The sequence below is a fragment of the Hyaena hyaena genome, unplaced genomic scaffold (genome assembly GCF_003009895.1).
Source record: "Hyaena hyaena isolate Hyena2069 unplaced genomic scaffold, ASM300989v1 scaffold_4, whole genome shotgun sequence".
NCBI lineage: Eukaryota > Metazoa > Chordata > Mammalia > Carnivora > Hyaenidae > Hyaena > Hyaena hyaena.
Window position 1 is genome coordinate 929,887 of NW_024080636.1, and position 18,930 is coordinate 948,816.

Consider the following 18,930-nt stretch of genomic DNA (forward strand, 5'->3'; position numbering starts at 1 on the left):
AAACATTAAAAAAATAAATAATAAATAAATAAATATCAGTAGGTAACTGAAGATAACCAGACATCTGCTAAAAACCTGTGACTGGAAGATAGCGACCAAAGTGAACTTATAAAAGAGAAATGTAGAGGAAATCAGTAATATATTACTGATTAATATAATCAAAAGAAAATTAAAACAGAACTATATTTTCAAAGATGAGAGATGGTATTATAATCATGGAACAAGAACAGGACTGTAAAAAAAAGACTATTCAGAGAACAAGGAAAAGCTTTCAAAAATTAAGTCACAATAACAAATTCTTTTAAAAATGAGAAGAGAAGTATTCGAAGGTAAAGTTGAGAGAATCTCCAGGCAGTAAAAGAAAAAGTCAAAGAGACACAGTGAAGAGAAAAGAAGAAAATTCATGGATCAATCTTGTAAATTCAACACTGAATAAGGAATTCCTGGAGGGGATAAAATTATCAAATAAGTAAATAGAGACAATGCCCCAAACCTGAAGAAGCTGAATTTCTAGATTGCAAGTACCTACCCAGAAGCTGAATAAATTAAAAAACAAAACAAAAAACACCATACTTAGTACTTTGCACTTGTGGAACACTGAGGAGAAATGAAAGACCCTAAAAGTTTCTGTAGAAGACACAGGTCATGGCCTAAACATTAAGATTTAGAATATTGTCACATTTCTATATTGCATCTCCGGGAACTAGAAGGCAATGCAGTGTGCCTTCAAAATTTTGGAGGGAAAAAGGTTTACTGATTAGAACTTCTTTTATTTTTTTAATATTTATTCTTCATGGAGGGGGAGAGAGAGAGACAGAGACAGAGCACGAGTGGGGGAGGGCCAGAGAGAGAGGGAGACACAGAATCCGAAGCAGGCTCCAGGCTCTGAGCTGTCAGCACTGAGCCTCATGCGGGGCTTGAACCCACGAGCTGTGAGATCATGACCTGAGCCGAAGTTGGATGCTGAACCGACTTGAGCCACCCCGGCGCCCCTACTAACTTGATCTTCTACTTTGATTACGTATGTGGGTTTAAAAATATATATATATAAAATGTCAGTTATTTATATGGATAACATAAGGACATTTTGGTCATTCAAGAGATCAGAAATTTTACTTCCCACATACTGTTTATCAGGCAATCACTGGAATATATGTTCCACCTAAACCAGAGAATAAACCATAAAAGAAGACAAAGGATCTGGGGAACAGATGCTCCAGGGTAGGAGACAGAGCCAGGAATTTCAGAGTTGAAGGGGAAGAGACATCCTTGGCAAAGTGTCAGCAATTTAGCGGCCTAGAGAGCAAACAATCTAGACTGGAACATGAGAACACCCCCGAGGAATGTCTCCAAGACTGGAATGAAATTGATAGATTACCTGAAGTAATTTATTAAAGAGGAGATTTATTAAGAGGAGATTTACAACTCTGTTGGAGAGTTTGAGGATGAATTAGTGAAAACTACATAATAAATACTAAGCCCCCCGCCCCAAAATGGAAAAAAGTAATCATTGTTAGTTCCAGGGAAAACAAAAAATTATACAAGAAAAGCAAATTTACTTATACTATTCTGTATGATTCACCTGTATCTATTATTAGTTACAGTACTATTAGCACTGAATATTGATTTGAACAAAAATGGTGACTTCTCTTGGGGGGATGGGGAAAGAGAGATCCATGTGTCATACATGGGGGGGGAGGTGGCAGTCAGGGTGAGGGGCCAGCAAAGGAGAGTGCTGTTTTTGTTTATAAGCTTGGTGGTATTATTTGACTTTTAAAATCACATATATGTAGTACCTCAATAACAATTTTTTTTTTATCAGATCAGTGATGAGAACCTGGAAGTAATGGAGTATAGTTTATTCTCTTAATAATTTGAGTAGTAAAGGAAAGACTGAAAACTGGATATTTGGAGGGCGTCACAAGGCCAAAAATAATTTTTCAGAATAGAAGAATTTATGAAGTATTTGTCAGTTGAGGGGATGATTTAGTGGAAAGGAAGAAAAATTTCCTTAGACAGTAAGGCCCCAGAGGAGGTGGTATGATCCAGGTCGTGAATATAGAATATAAGTGGTGAGGGGAGCCTTGCTGAGCAGTGGGAGAGGGGGAAATGGGTGAAGATGCAGATTCATCTGCATAATCCTGACAAGAAAAAAACAGGGGCTTTGTGTAAGATAGGCTTTCAGGATGATCTTCTGCACTGTCCTCTTCAGAAAGGGCGGGCTAGGCAGCATGCCTGATGGATGGGTTTGGAGTCTTGGAGGAGAGAGGAAAAGGTACAGAATAAATAAGTGAGGAAGGTGGTGTAGGAGGTCAGCCATTCATTGGGTTATTCAACCCAGTGCTTACTTGGCACAGGGAAGGCATTCAGAAGGTATGTTGAATGAATGACCCACTAGAAGGGTTGTGTTAGGTTCTGGGATACACAAAGATTACATTGTTCCCCTTCAAGGCTCACCAGCAGAGGGGAAATGGGTGAACAAAGGATCACAGCTGCTCGCTGGGCCTTGCAAGGTAAATGGGAAGGAACACCTTGGGAGGTTCGGAGGCGGCAGTGATAGTTGCCAACAATGCCTCCTAGAAAAAGTAACTTTTGAACCAGTCTTTGAGGACTGAGGAGCAGCTCACCAGAAAGACAGGACGGAAGAAGGGCCTGACAGGCCAGGTGCTGACATGTGAGCACTGAGTGGAAGCGAAAATTCACAAAGGACCCCGTTTTATAACTGCTGCCAGCTATGCGCTGTACTCCTGGAGCAGAAGACAAAAAGGTAAGGGATTGGTAAGACAGAAACATCCTCACAAGAAGTCAGTGTCCAGGAGAAAAATCACTGAAATGCCTGTCAGGGGAGGCTCCGAATGGACTCTGAGGACAGAGAGCAGCAATCGCAGGAGCTGCAAGGACTCTTCCCAGGTTCGCGTGGACGGAGGGAAGGGAAGAGGCGCTTGTGTGACAAACCTGGGTGTGGAGCCGCTCGGGTCCTGCCTGTTTCCTAGCTGACTTAGGAAGGAGGACAGTCTCCCGCTTAGGGTAGGTCTGGTGTGTCTGACTCCTTTAGGCTGAGTCAAGAGCCCTGCCTGTGTGATTGCATTGCATTTCCACACTTGATGGTTGTGTCTTTTTAACTGGAGCATGGCTGACGCGGTGTTCCCTGAGATTTAGGGGATTCCACACGTCTGTACTTTACGCTGTGCTCACAGGTGTGGCTACCATCTGTCACCGCACAGTGCCCACTGGTTTTTCTTTGTCTTCCCCGCTAACTCGCAAGCTTTTTGAGGGCAGAGACTACCCTCTTTGCCTTTATCTTAGTCCGGCACCTCGCATGTGGTATGTGCTGAGTAAATGTTTGTTGAATGAATGAATGGTAGTGGGAGAAAGGTGAGGGTAATGGTGTAAGTTTTCAGAATAAAAATCTTGAAACTCCTCCAAATGAGATCAACGGAGAGGAGTGGTGGAGACCCTCACATGAAGTCCAAGTGTTCTTGAAATTTGTAGAAAAAAAGAAGTAAGGATGTAAAGGGACTGGAAGTGGACTAGAGAGAAACAGGAAGCGGCAATAAGGAGCAGTGTTCTTTCTGGACCGTTTCTATTGCCTTCTGAGATGATGGAGGCTGAGAAAAGGTGTAAGCCCTGCTGCAGGAGACGGTGTCTGGGAAAGGCATTTGAATTGGCACTAAAAGGAATGAGTAGCAATTTGAACTATATGTGGGCAGAAGGCCGGGTCGTCTAGGCCAACGCGAACAGTACATGTAAATGAACAGGGAGTTAAGGAGGTGTGTGCTCCGCCAGGGGTTCCGAGTGGGTGAGGGAGGCAGAGGCAGATAAAAAGGTGGCTTAGCCAAATGAACTCAGAATAGGCGATGGGGGCACCACTGAAAAATTTCGAGGAGAGCGATGCAGTCAGATTTGCATTTTACAAAGCCCACTTGATGGAAGTGGTTTGGAGGATGCCTTAAAATGAAATGGGCCCCGGAAGCACAAAGACCAGTGAGAAGGCTTGTGTAGTTGTGAGGTTTAGAGAAACTGGCTTTTAACTACGGCAGTTAAAGAGGAAAAGGAAGGGGTGGTGGATGGGAGAGCCATGTAAGAGGTAGAAGCAACAATACTTGGTGATTAATAGGACGTGGGGTTAAGGAGGGAACCTTAGATTCTTGTGTGATGACAGGTTTTCCCTGTTATCAGAAACTAGAGCATTCCTGAGAAATCTTTCCTAAGTCTAAATGTTGCATCAAGCCAAGAAACAATGACCATTTCTTTATATGGAAAAATCTTGGAGCATTCTCAAATCCAGAAAATAACCTCTCCTAGGCTCTTCTGATACTTTAGGACACATCTTGCTCACGGATGCGGAGATGCTGACTGTAGTCCCAGGGAAGGAGCTTGGCGGTGCCCCTCTTGGGGCTCAGGGGGCATGCTGCCTCTACAGTGGGCTGGCTACAAAACCAACGCTGAACGCTCTTTGGCTTTTCACCTTTTTTTGTAAAACCGAAAATCCTCTTCAGATTTCTTTTCTTTCTTTCTTTCTTTTTTTTTTGGGGGGGGGGTGGTTAGTGAAAATAGGTATTAATAGGTCTTCAGTAAAAGTGAAGTGGCAAAACACAAACTTTCAAAAAGTAGGGGATACATGTATCGGTTTCCTGTTTGGGGATTTTAGTGAATGATGGTACCATTCTCAGGATATAAAAAGGAGAGGACATTTAAGGACAAAGATGATACTTCATTTTGCAACTTACTGGGCCATCCAGGTGGAGAAGACTAGTATGCATAACATGGGGGCTGGAGTTAAAAGATTGGGAGCCTACGTGAAAGAGATTGTAGAAGCTGTGGGTTCCTTGATCATTGCTTCTCATTAGATTATTGTACTTCATTAGAAATTGATTGTAGATAAACCTATTTAAAAAAAAAAACTAAGCAGAAGCCAAGGTGCATAATTTAGAACTCTTTAGAGAGAATTCTTAAAGATGAAGGATCAAGAAATTAATATATATAAGCAGGAGAGTAATCATTCTTGTCTTTAGGAAAATAATTGAGGCTTGAGGTTCCAAGGAGCTTAACAAATTTAAACTTTTTCACCTGTTTTTCCTAATTAAGGCATAACATTTATATAGTGAAATACATAAAATGTGCAACACAGTGATTTTTTAAAACATGTGTGCACTCTTTTTTTTTTATTTTTTAATGTTTAAAAAAATTTTTTTGAGAGACAGAACATGAGTGGGGAAGGACAGAGAGAGAGGGAGACACAGAATCTGAAGGAGGTTCTAGGCTCTGAGCTGTCAGCACAGAGCCTGACGTGGGGCTCGAACTCATGAACTGTGAGATCATGACCTGGGCTGAACCGACTGAGCCACCCAGGTGCACTTGCACTTTTGTAACACAACCAGGTCACCTCTAGCTCCTCACACATTTCCCTCTGCAATCCTGTTTTTATTTCTAGAGTTTTTACATCCTAAGTGTAAACTCAGGATGGAAGAATCCTCCCTCTCCTTGGCTAAGTCCAGCAGGCTGCAGAGTCAGGAATTTCCTAAGAATCAAGTCAAAACCTGGTTTGAATTTTACAGTATATGCACAGTGTGCGTCTTTAATGACTCTTGCATATGCTTCTTCCTCCTCCAGTTTTTAATGGAAATTATGAACACCTCTAAATTTTTGTGTCCTTTTTAAAACTTAGCCTCTTAACACTATCCTGTCTTCTCTAGTATTCTTGAGAAATGGAGACTGTGGAGAAGATGACAGAATTGGAAACCCTTTTGTTTTCTTTGGGTTTCGTTGTGGTATATGTGTTGTCTGTCTTCCAGATTATTAGGTCCTATAAGAAATGGACTGTATTTTTCTGAGCTGGGAATAGTCCTGTTTCCTTGAGTACATCTGTTTGATTTTTTTAAATTTATGCCTTTCAGGGGAGTTTTCATGGGACTAATAGTCCACTTTGCAGAGGTAGCTCTATCTCGGTCACTGATTTTCCAGACCGGTAAGCCATCTGGAACAGTAACATGCTTTTTTTTTTTTTTTTCCACTTTGAAGTTTGTATTGAGAAATAAACCAAAGGAAAGGAAGAAACATGTAGTTAAAAGAATAATTACAAAGCAAACACCTATCTACCTACTACATAGGCCAAGAAATAGAATATAACCATACCCCTGGACCCTCCATATGCCCCTTCCTGATTGAATCCCCTCCCTCCCTTCCTAAGATAATCTCTAGCCTAAATGTGGTATGTCATTCCTTTTTTAAAGCTAGTTTTTAGAAACTATATATACACATACATGTGTATATATACATACATATAGTTTTAAAATGTTATATTTGAACGTTATATAATGGGTTTATACTGTGTGTATATTCTATGTGATTTGCTTTTTCACCCAATATTGTGTTTTTATAACACATCTAGGTTGCAGTGTGTAGCTATAGTTCATTCATTTACATATAGAATAGTATTTATTCTGTTGTCCGAAAATACCATAGTATGTATATTTATTTTACTGTTGATGGATATTTGTTCTGGTTTCTTTTTCCTGTTAAAAACAATAGTTTTTATATGTGTGTAAAAGTTTCTCTGGAATATTTATCTAGAAGCGCAACCACTAGTTTGTACAGTAAATACATAGTCAAGTGTACCAGATAGTGGCAAACTTTTGAAAAGCAGTTGTACCAATTTTCCTTCCCACCAGGAGTGGTTGAGCATTGCTATTGCTCTGTACCCTTACCAACACTTGGTATTGCCCAACTTAAAAAAATTTTTTTAATGTTTATTTTTGAGAGAGACAGAGAGTAAGCAAGGGAAGGGCAGAGAGAAGGAGGGAGACATGGAATCTGAAAGAATGCTCCAGGCTCTGAGCTGTCAGCACAAAGCCTGACATGGGGCTCAAACTCACAAACTGCGAAATCATGACCTGAGCCAAAGTTGGTCACTTAACCGACTGAGCCACCCAGATGTTCCAGTATTGCCCAACTTTTGAATTTTAGCCAATGTGGTATTTGCATTAATTTGCATTTTCCTGGTTGACATGAAATTGATATCTTTTCATTTGTGCATCTTCTTCAGTAAAATTCCTACTCAGTTATTTTGTAAATCTCTCTGGTACATTGGTTTGTTGTTTTTTTTTTAATTGATTCCTAGCAATTATTTATTATATTCTGGATGTTATTTTTTTGTTACAGTCATGTGAGGTGCAAGTCAACGATGTTTCCTTTTCTGTTCTGCAAATCTAGGCACCCAAGGAGAGATGCCTTGAGCGAACTTGGCAATTGAGAGCCACTGGCCTAGGCTCCTGTGCCAGACAGTATAGCACAGGGCCATGTGGTTCCGCACAGGGCAGGCCCTGGAACTTTAAGCGAGTTACATCTTAGTTCCTGACTACTGCTGACCTGTGCTGCTTGCCTTTGCAGGTGGAACAGGAGGATTTTGTAATGGAAGGGCATGGCAAGACTCCACCTCCTGGTGAAGAAAGCAAACAGTGAGTCACAGTTTATTTAAAAAGGGTCCTATTACAGATCTTCAGAAGCACTTTGGTTGAGCACACTGAGAGCATGTTTGCAGAGAATGCATACGTTGGGCACGTCGTGGAGCTCACCAGTTGCTTTGGTGGCTATTAATGCATAGCTTCTATTTATAGACAGACTAACTGGAGGGACAAGAAAGTTGGCTTTGTAGATTTTCACACTTGACTAATCAAAATTTATGTTACACTTTAGCAAAGGCTTTAAGGCTCAGGATGTTCCAAATTGAACTAATTCAGTCTGGTTGTCTTTTCTAGTGCACTTTTTTAGTGAAGTGCACTAAACTAATAGACTGTTTTCCCTGCATTCCACGTGTGAATTTATTTGAATAGTACTTCCTGAAGTTCTATTCCATTTAGTTATTTATACTTCTGTTCTTTGTTTAAATAACAAATTGTTTCCCTAAAGGAACAGGAATGATAAATAATATAACTTAGCCAACTTTCTAAATTATTCAAGACCTCTCCCCTGACTTCTTAACGAGTGATCAGTTTTAAATCTGAAATTGGAAGTCCTCGGGGTAGCTTTTTGGTGACAGTGAATAGATTTTTTTTCCCCTCCCTTTGCCACAGAACTTGAAAAATTGTGTTGCAGAGAAGACTGGTGTTTCATATGCCCTTTTAAAGGAAAAACATTTAAGACTGCCTTGAAGTACTGACATAACTACTATTTTTTATTCGGACAGTAGTCTCCCAAGTTGAATAGGATAGTGAGTGATTCATGGAATTTACCGAACACCTGTAGAGAGAAAGTCCTCTCTCATCTTATTTTCTGTTTCATAGAAAAGAGTTTAGTTTTGATCTGCCTTACGAAAAGTATGTCTCCGAAACACTTAGGAATGAATTATGTGGAATATGTTATGCTGCCATGAGGCCCGGTTCATTAAAGGAGAATGTTTGTCTTGTATTTGTTGTGAATGGAAACCAGGATATTTTCACAGCTGGTTTAATTTGCTAACCAGGCAGTTTTAAAAATAGCTTACAATATAAATCCTAACTTCGCAGTGTTCTGTCAAATGCACTTATATTCTACATGGGCTCACGGAATCAGTTCATCTTTAGCAAAGCAGAATGCCAAACCTCTAGTCCCAGTGGAATTACAGGAACATTTCAGGTGCATCTGCCTGTCCTCCTGCCCACTCCCCCAACCCCACCTTCCGGTCAAAGGTCTTATAATATAAAAATTACAGCTTCTATATGATGAGGGTTTTCTGTGCGCAAAGTACTTTGGTTAGATGCTGTATATGTTACCTCCCTTCATTGCAGTGTACCATTTTGCTCAGAGATCAGGGTAGGTAACTTGTCCATGGAAATGCAGCTGGAAATGGAAGTTAGGATTTGAATCTGGATCTTTCTGACATTAAAGTGTTTTATAATATCTTCCTAACCCAAATCCTTTGCCAGTCTTGGGAGCTGTGTTCCTGAAAAGTACTGTGGTTAGCAAAACTGTGCAGTTGTTAAAATCAAAGTCTCATGGATAAGAGGGAGTTGGGGGAAATAATGAAAATGGCATTAAGCCTATTTTTAAAACACAGACGAAAGTTCTGTTCTCTAGAGGGTATCCATTTCCAAAACAAACTAGTCTTTATCTTTAAAATTTTTTTTTTTAATGTTTTATTTATTTTTAGGAGAGAGAGAGACAGCGTGAGCAGGGGAGGGTCAGAGAGAGAGGGAGTCACAGGCTGAAACAGGCTCCAGGCTCTGAGCTGGCAGTCAGCACAGAGCCCGACGCGGGGCTCGAACCCACGAACTGCGAGATCATGACCCAAGCGAAAGTCGGACGCTTAACCGACTAAGCCACCCAGGCGCCCCCTAGTCTTTATCTTTAAAAACCTGCTCCAGTAACCCCTATCCTGTATCAACTTCTTTAGGTATTCAGGAAGCATTGCTGGGGCAGATGCTCCCACAAGTTTTATGTTATACAAACCGTTCTTTTAGAGAGCTTCAGACGGCCGGGTGGACTTGGGTCCTTACCTTGTTTTGTTCTCCTGGGTCTCATAGTGCCTTTTCACAGATGAGTCTTGTTTTGTTTTGTTTCTGTTCTGTTTGTTTCCTGGTCCTGATCTGCTGTCCTATATTGAAATGACTCTTCTCAGTAGGCACTCCTCTCAAAGACCTGTATACCTCTTCTGTGGGAGTGGGTAGCAAAGGTGATGTGTTCATTGGTTTGAGGCAACAAAAATTAAAAGATTTAAAAAAATTTTTTTAATTTTTATTTTATTTTACTTTATTTTTTGCATCTCAGAACTGTAGTTGGCAGAAGATGATAAATTCCTGGATACTAAGATCTAGGAACTGCATACTACATTCTAGATCCTGGAAGTGTACACATTGTTGAATGACTTACGGAATTCCCACTTATTCTTTTTTTTTTTTATGCTTTTATTTCTGAGAGAGAGAGAAAGACAGCATGAGCAGGGGAGGGTCAGAGACAGAGGGAGACACAGAATCTGAAGCAGCCTCCAGGCTCTAAGCTAGCTGTCAGCACAGAGCCCAACGCGGGGCTCGAACCCACGAACCTTGAGATCATGACCTGAGCTGAGATCAGATACTTAACCGACTGAGCCACCCAGGCGCCCCTCCCACTTATTATTTTCTTTTTATTTTTTATTTTATGTTTTAAATTATACAGTTGGCTCTTGAACAACATGGGTTTGAAATGTGCAAGTTCATTTATACATGGAAATTTTTTAAGTTTATTTATGTTTAGTAACCTCTACACCCAGCATGGGGCTTGACCCCAAGATCAAGGGCCATACGCTCTAAGAACTGAGCAGACAAATATGGCACCGTGCTGTAAATGTACTCTCTCTTACTTATGATTTTAAAACATTTCCTTCACTAAATTCCTCAAACCAGCTACACTAAATCTTGACTAACTAGAATTTAAATAAAAACTGGAAACAAAAATAAAATAAAACATTTTCCTTTCTTTAGCATACTTTATTGTAAGAAACCAGCATAGATATGAATGTATCATACAGAATAGGTGTTAACTGACTGTGTTATCAGGAAAGCTTCCAAACGACCGGCTATTCGTAGTTACGTTTTGGGGGGTTAGAAATTATTCGCAGATTTTCGACTATGCTGGGGAGACGGTGCCCCAGCCTCCATGTTGTTCAAGGGGCAGCTGTACACGATCGTCATGAAACATTCAAATGGTAAATGTAGACAGAAATAAAACTGAGACTCTTCCTTTTACTCTTCTCCCTCTCCTGATCTTTGTAAATTTAATTTGCTTATTTATTTAGAGAGACAGAGACAGTGCAAGTGGGGGAAGGGTAGAGAGAGAGGAAGAATCTGAAGCAGGCTTTGCGCTGTCAGTGTAGAGCCTGATATGGGGCCTGAACTCACAAAACTGCAAGATCATGACCTGAGCCAAAATCAAGAGTCAGATGCTTAACCAGCTGAGCCACCCAGGTGCCCCTGTTTTCTGTATATTTTAAAACAACAACTGAAAAGGGTTTTTTCCCTCCAACATAATTCTTCTGTGACTTGGTTTTCTAATTTGGCATCTTTCACACTTTGTTTCATGCTCTTAACCATCTGCAGAATGTTCTGTTGAATGGATGGACTATAATCACTCTTCTCCAATAGATGTTTTGGTGGTCTCTGGTTTGATTACTACAAATGATATTTTATTGAACATCTTTATTTTTATATCTTTATTCACAGGTGTATTTCTGTAGAATAAATTTCTAGAGATGGAGCTGTTGGTTCATGGGATGTATTTTTTTTACATGGAGGGAGCTGCTATCAAGTTGCCTTCCGAAAAAGCAATACCCATGATCCTTTCCATCACTAGTGCATGATAATGCCCATTTCTTCTCACCTTTGATGACAGTAAAATTATTTGTCCTTAAATTTTTGCCATGCTTATATTTTATTGTATGTATGTTCGATTTTTTTAAGTAATCTCTACACCCAACATGGGGCTTAAACTCACAACCCTGAGATCAAGAGTTGCATGCTCCACTGATTAGGCCAACCAGATGCCCCTAATATTTAATCGTTTTAATTTGTACTTTTCTGCTTACTAATGAGATGGAATATCTTTTGTTAATTTATTGACCACAAATTTTTCAATTTTATGTATTATTCATTTGCATAGTATTCCCATTTTTCTTAAAAATATTTTTTTAGTAGTTATTTTTGAGAGAGAGAGAGACAGAGTGCACGTAGGGCAGGGACAGAGAAAGAGAGGGAGACGCAGAATCTGGAATAGGCCCCAGGCTACGAGCTGTCATCACAGAGCCCAACACGGGGCTTGAACTTCAGAATGGCGAGATCATGACTTGAGCCAAAGTTGGACCCCCAACCGAGCCACTCAGGTGCCCCGAGTATTCTCATTTTTCTATTGGATTGTTTGTTTTGATAGTTTTGTAGGAGCCCTTTATGTATTTTTAAATTATTATTTTTTTTTATTTAAAAGAGAGAAAGTAAGTGCCAGTAGGGGAGAGGGGGGGGTGGTGCAGAAGAGAGATAGAGAGACAGAGAAAGAGAGAATCTTAAGTAGGCTCCATTCTCAGTGCAGAGCCTGATGTGGGGCTCAGTTCCACAATCCTGGGATCGTGACCTGAGCCAAAATCAAGAGTCAGATACTCAACCAACTAAGCCACCCTAGCACCTCTGTAGGATCTTTTATAAAATATAGATATTAGCTTTGTAGCTTTGTTTTCTGAGGTGTTTTAAATATTTTATCCCATTCCTTTTAACATTGGAGTGTCTTTCTTATGAATAAACTTAAAACATTTTTAAGTGGTAAAATCAATTAACCTGTTATAGCTTCTATAGTTTGTGCTTACTTAGAGAAGTTGTCCCTGTCCTAATGTAATAAATAAAATACCTTAGTTTTCTTGCCCTAACGTAATAAATAAAAATACCTTAGTTTTCTTGCTTTTTTTACCCCTTTAGTTTTTAAATTTTTAAAAAAATTTTTAATGTTTAATTTTATTTTTGAGAGAGAGAGAGAGAGAGAGAGACAGTGTGAACAGGGGAGGGTCAGAGAGAAAGGGAGACACAGAATCCGAAGACAGGCTCCAGGCTCTGAGCTAGCTGTCGGCACAGAGCCCGTTGCGGGGCTCGAACCCATGAACTGTGAGATCATGACCTGAGCCGAAGCTGGACGCTTAACCCACTGAGCCACCCAGGCGCCCTTACCCCTCCACCTTTAATTGAACTGGTACTCATTTTTGTGTATGATGTGAGGCAGAGATCTAACTTACTTTTTTTCCAAATTGATTTCCAAAATGGCTCTCATTCATTGGTCTCCGTTTGTATGAAGAGCCTGTTTCACTTATGAAGGCAGATGGAACACAGGGATAATATGACGCTCAAGGTCATAGGGCAAACTCTTATGAGGATTAGGACTAAAACTGTTTTTATTAGCTGATCTACACCACTTACCTTGTTTCATCGTTTAACATTTTTACCATAGGTTCTAGAAGTTTTGAAAGCATTATTTTATTTCCATGATGTTTATTTTAATAGAACTGTGTTCTATTAATAGGCAGATTAGGATAGCTATGCATGTAGGCAGCCCTCTTGAAAAATAATTGACTTTTGATATTGAGAAATACCTGTGCTAAACTTAATGTTTAGATTAGTTGTGTTGAATTCTGATGTATGTATGAATAACACTTAGTAGAGTGTATAGCTTTAAACACTTCGTGTGTGTGTGTGTGTGTATAGTGTTTCAATATTGTTGCTTTTAATGAGGTTTATTAACTATTAGTGTATCTAATATAATCATTTTCTGAGGATATTTACTTTACAAGCTAGTGTAACAAATCAGACAAGCTAAGTTTATTGCCATATAATTACTACATTAAACTCACACAGCATTAATCACATAATGTGTTTAACACAGGGGTAAATATAAAACTATAATAGCTTTTCAAAAAGCAGCATAAGCAGATACTTGCTCATAGATTGTGTTTGACTATGCTTATTGAAAGCTCATTTCATATAAAATGTTTCCACCCAAGACAGGCTCTTGATTTGGTTTTATTTATGAGACAAGTGATAGTCTAGATGTTTGTAGGCAGATTATTTGTTGTAAATTATTTGCAGCCAGATATCAGCGTTGGTGTGCAGTTGACCTTGGAACAGCCCAGAAGTTAGGGGCATGCAGTCAAAATTCCACACATAAGTCTTGACTCCCCCCAAATCTAACTATTTATAACCTGCTATTGACTAGAAGCCTTACTGATAACATAAAACAATTAATTAATACCTATTTTGTATGTAACATATTTTATAAAAACTTTATTCTTACAATAAAATAAGTTAGAAAAAATGTTTTAAAATTGTAAGGAAGAGAAAGTACATTTATAGTACTCTACTGTACTTATTGAAAAAAAATCTGCATTTAAGGGGGCCTGCACAATTCAAACCTGTGTGGGAGCCAACTGTATTAATGAGTTTGGCCTCTTTTTTCGTTTCTTTATTAAAATCTAGCTTACAATCTAAGCTTTAAATCTCCATGCTTAAATCGGCTCATTCTCAAAAGATATTTGTCTTTAACATACTGCATGCAATGATTCAATTTTTCTCGTAAATTTTTGCTAATTAAATTTTCTTAAATCTTTTGGTGCATTTTATGAAATTTCAGCATTAAAAATAAATCTCTCCGGGTGCCTGGGTGGCTCTGTCGGCTAAGCATCCCACTTCGGCTCAGGTCATGATCTCACGGTTTGTGGTTCAAGCCCCACATTGGGCTCTCTGCTGTCAGTGCAGAGCCCGCTTTGGATCCTGTCTCCCACTCTCTGTCCTTCCCCTGCTTGCTCTCCCTCTCCCTCTCAAAAATAAATAAACATTTTAAAAAACAGATAAAAACAGATCTCTCAAAGCAGGATCTCAAAGACATAATTGGACACTCGTGTGCACTGCAGCACTATTCATGACAGCCATACAGCGGAGCAGCCTAAGTGTCCACTGACAGACAACTGGATCAAGAAAATGTGGGATAAAAAACAAAAAAAAGAAAAAGAAAATGTAGGATATACATACAATGGAGTATTATGAGGCCTCCAAAAAGAAGGAAGTCCTGTCACATGCTATAATGTAGGTGAACCATGATGCTAACCAAAATAAGCCAATCACCAAAGAACAAATACTGTATGATTCCATTTAACTTGAAGTCATGTAATACGAAAATCATAAAAACAGAAAATAGAAAAGTGATGATTGCCTAAGGGCTAGGGAGAGGGAAGAGATGGAATTAGTGTTCAGTGGGTATAGAGTTTCAGTTCTACAAGATAAAAATGTTCTGGAGGTCCGTTGCAAAACAATGAGAATATACTAAACGCCATTGGGCTTTAGAGTTAAAAATGATTAAGATGGTAAATTTAATGTTATGTGTTTTTTACCACAATAAAAAAAGTTAGCAACTGAATTTAAATGTAGTTCATTTACTGTTTTTATAAAAGAGAAAGCTTATATGCCTTTTATTTTATTTTTTTACTTTTTAAAAAATGTTTATTTATTTATTTGAGAGAGAGAGAGAGAGACAGAACATGAACAGGGAAGGGGCAGACAGAGAGGGAGACTCAGAATCTGAAGCAGACTCCAGGCTCTGAGTTGTCAGCACAGAGCCCAACGCGGGGCTTGAACTCACCAACCTTGAGATCATGACCTGAGCCAAAGTCAGATGCTTAACCAACTGAACCACTCAGGCGCCCACTTATATGCTTTTTAAAAACACGTATTTGTTTTTGAGAAAAGGAAAAAGAGTGCAAACGAATGGGGGAAGGACAGAGAAAGAGAGAATCCCAAGTGGGCTCCACGCTGTCAGCACAGAGCCGGACGCTCCCACTAATCATGAAACCATGAACTGAGCCGAAACCAAGAGTCAGATGCTTAACCCACTGGGCCACCTGGGTGCCCCTAAATGCACTTTCAATGCAAAATACAGCCTGGATTTCAAGGACTTAATACCCCCCCAAAATTGTAAAATTCCTAACAGTGATTTTATGTTGAAATGATAATCTTTTATATATGTTGTATTAAATAAAGCATCCATATTAAAATTTTTTTAAATCTCATTTTATAATGTGTTATTTAGACAGTATCCCCTTTTTAAGGATTGTTGGTAGAATTATATCAACTCCTGTATTTCAACTCTCTTGGAGTGCCATCTTTTTTGATTTCCCTTTTGCAAGGGAAAATCTGTTCAGAGCTTGTATGGGAGCCCTAGATGGAAGTCAGAGTATTGAAGACAGTTTTATATTGATTCGGAGAGAAGAATGTGATTTATGGAATCAACATTGCTCTTTATACTCTAGCGTGGTGTAATACGATTTTGTGCTTGAGGTGCTGTTTTTTAAATGTCTGAACTCCAATATCTTGATTAAATTCCCTTCTTACTGATTACATTCTTCCCAACTTAAATGTCTAGTTATAAAATGCCCTTTTAATTTTTCTGAATTATTAATTATACAGACCTTTCATTAATTCTAACAGCTTGTCCTTACCTTATCTTTGTTGCTGCTCTTACTCGAACTTATTAACTTACATCTCTGTCTTCCTTAAACATATTGAGGTGCAACTTTAAAAGTTTATTCTCTGGGTGTCTGGGTGGCTCAGTTGGTTAAGCGTCTGACTTTGGCTCAGGTCATGATCTCACAGTTCGTGGGTTCAAGCCCTGCATCGGGCTCTGTGCTGACAGCCCGGAGCCTGGAGCCTGCTTTGGATTCTGTGTCTCCCTCTCTCTCTCTGCCCCTCCCCCATTCATGTTCTGTCTCTGTCTCTCAAAAATAAAGTTAAAAAAATTTTTTTTAAAAAGTTTATTCTCCCCTAGTCTCTATACTAAGGATTCTTTTGATTAGGATGTTCCTTGTTTCATGTTTAACCATCAAATTTCACACTAAGTTCTTTGGGAACCATTCTTTTGGTGTTTGTTTTAAAAAAAAAAAAAAAAAGGCAGCTCTGTCATAGTTCCTAAATACAAAAGAAAAAGAAGCAGAAGAAGAAAAAGAAAAAGAAAGAAAGAAAAAAAGAAAGAAAATATTTCCAAGTCACTTATTTTATAATTATTTTCACAATACAAACCTTGGTGTTTGGCCATTAGGAAAGAGGGTTGTTTTTGTTTTTTGTTTTGTTTTGTTTCTTAACATTCTCTGTATTCTACCATGAGCTTTTCACTCGTGTTTTTCCTTTAAACCATTGAACTATGTACATGTTGAAATAAACTCACTAAGAAGTACCAAATTGAACTCTGTGAACTTAGTCATTATTACACAGCAGTAAGCTGAACATCAGAAGAATAGTTGGATTTCTATATAATCTTTTTAATTGTTTTTAAGAGAAAGGAAATGAGTTTTATTTTCAAGTTAATTGCTATTTTGAAAATACCACAAAGAGGTTCAATAGATGATAGTTATGCTCTTGGAATTTTTGCTGCTGGGAATTTTAGCATAACCATAAACATTTTGCACTAGGCCTTTGGGAAACTGTCAGTTGGTAATAAATTTTGTGATTTGTGTTGAAGTTACTTAAAAAATTAATTCTCAGGGCGCCTGGGTGGCTCAGTCAGTTAAGCGTCTGACTCTTGGTTTCAGCTCAGGTCATGATCTCGTGGTTCGTGCATTCAAGCTCGATATTGGGCTCTGCGTTGATAATGTGGAGCCTGCTTAGGATTCTCTGTCTCCTCTCTCTGCCCCTCCCATTTGTGCTGTTTCTCTCTCTCTCTTTCAAAATAAATAAATTAAAAAAAATAATTCTCTTAAACATTGCCCCCCCCCCTTTGAGCCTCATAATCACGTAATGAGTTCTGAATTCTATTTTATGAGGTTTTTCTTGGATGTCTGGGCCATGGATTAATTACAGTAAGCATAACTTCGGAAACTGTGTGTCTCATAGTTGAAAATGACTACAAACTCCGAGGGCTGCTACTACTTACAGGTTCATGTGATGACTTTAACCAACAATGAATAGGGTAGATTATGCAGCTCTTAGAAAACTACAGTTAATTTAATAATAGTCTTAGGTGTGCCTGGGTGTCTCAGTTGGTTAAGTGTCTGACTATGGCTCAGGTCATGATCTCTCAGTTCGTGAATTCAAGCTCCGCGTTGGGCTCTGTGCTGATAGCTCAGAGCCTTAAGCCATCTTCGGATCCTGTGTCTCCCTCTTCCTCTACCCGTCTCCTGCTCACACGCTCTCTCTCTCAAAAATAGATAAACATTAAAAAATTAAAAAAAAATAATAGTCTTAATTCTGTAGCTTGTATTTTGCTTAAGGACAAATAACTGCCTTTATGGAAAAACATAACTCAAAAGGCAAGATGTTATTTGTCCAGTTCCTTGAAATTTAAGGCCTCTTTTTTGGAGATGTTATTGTTGTCGTGAAGTTGTAAAATGTTTCTAAATATTTGAAATAGCGCTCTGTAGATACAGGTGAAGAAATACACATTCTGGTGCAAGGATCTCCAGGGGTGTCATGAAGAGAAGCTAGTGTTTGTTTCCCTCCAAATGTTCTGATTGCCAGGGGGTGTGGATACAGGTTCTGCCCTGAGCATTCTGCCTGGGTTTCCCTTCCTGCCAGTAATGTCTGTGGGCTGAAGTTTGGGCTGAGGTAGAGGTGAAGAGAATGGCAGAGAGGAGGCACAACATGATGGCTGGCAGTGAAATGTCAGTTTAAGGCTTTTTACTAGATCATCAGCTCCCCAAGGATAGAGACTTTTGTTAGCTTGGTCACTGCCAGTGGCACATAGAAAGTATCAATAAATATATAAATATATTGAATGAATGAAGATGTCTGAGTGCTAAGAATCCCTCCCTATTCTACATACTCGCTTTGAAAATCCTAATCCCAGAATATTTTTGATAAGCGAAAGAAAATTGGTAACTTACCATGTTTGACTTTATATCAACACTTTCTTAAGAATGTTTGTTTGTTTGTTTTTGAGAGAGAGAGCAAGTGAGCACATGCAAGCAGGGGAGAGAGAGAGAAAGAGAGAATCTCAAGCAAGCTCAACACTGTCAGTGCGCAGCCTGACTCAGGGCTCAAATTCACAAACTGTGAGATCATGACCTGAACTGAAATCAAGGGTTGGACGCTTAACTGACTGAGCCAAGCAGCCACCCCTGTATTCAATTCTTTCTTGAGCATATTCCAACAGACTTGATTTTTCACTATTCTTTAAGTGTCTCTACCTATGAGACAGTTGTTGATTATTGTTTATTTGGCAGAAGATGCCTTTTTCTTTGTTTCTGAGGTCTTCCATAAGACGCCTTTAGCCTGCCTATGCATATTTTTTCTATCGTTTAAAGGATCTTGGGCGCCTGGCTGGCTCAGTAGAGCATGTGACTCTTGATCTTGGGGCCATGTGTTCAAGCCCCATGTTGATCACAGAGCTTACTTTAAAAAAACAAACTAGGGGTGCCTGAGTGGCTTAGTCGGTTAAGTGTCCAGCTCCTGGTTTTGGCTCAAA

General features: G+C 39.2%; 1 protein-coding gene across 3 annotated transcripts in view; it reads left to right on the forward strand.

Annotated features, from left to right (window-relative positions):
* The window catches only part of TNRC6B (trinucleotide repeat containing adaptor 6B), a 241,071-nt gene that overhangs the window by 84,100 nt on the left and 138,041 nt on the right, over nucleotides 1-18,930 (forward strand). For all 3 annotated transcript variants that reach the window (XM_039236190.1, XM_039236196.1, XM_039236206.1), the window contains exon 4: nucleotides 7,390-7,457. In XM_039236190.1, the coding sequence (XP_039092121.1) occupies nucleotides 7,390-7,457 (68 nt within the window). The remainder of the gene's footprint in view (nucleotides 1-7,389; nucleotides 7,458-18,930) is intronic.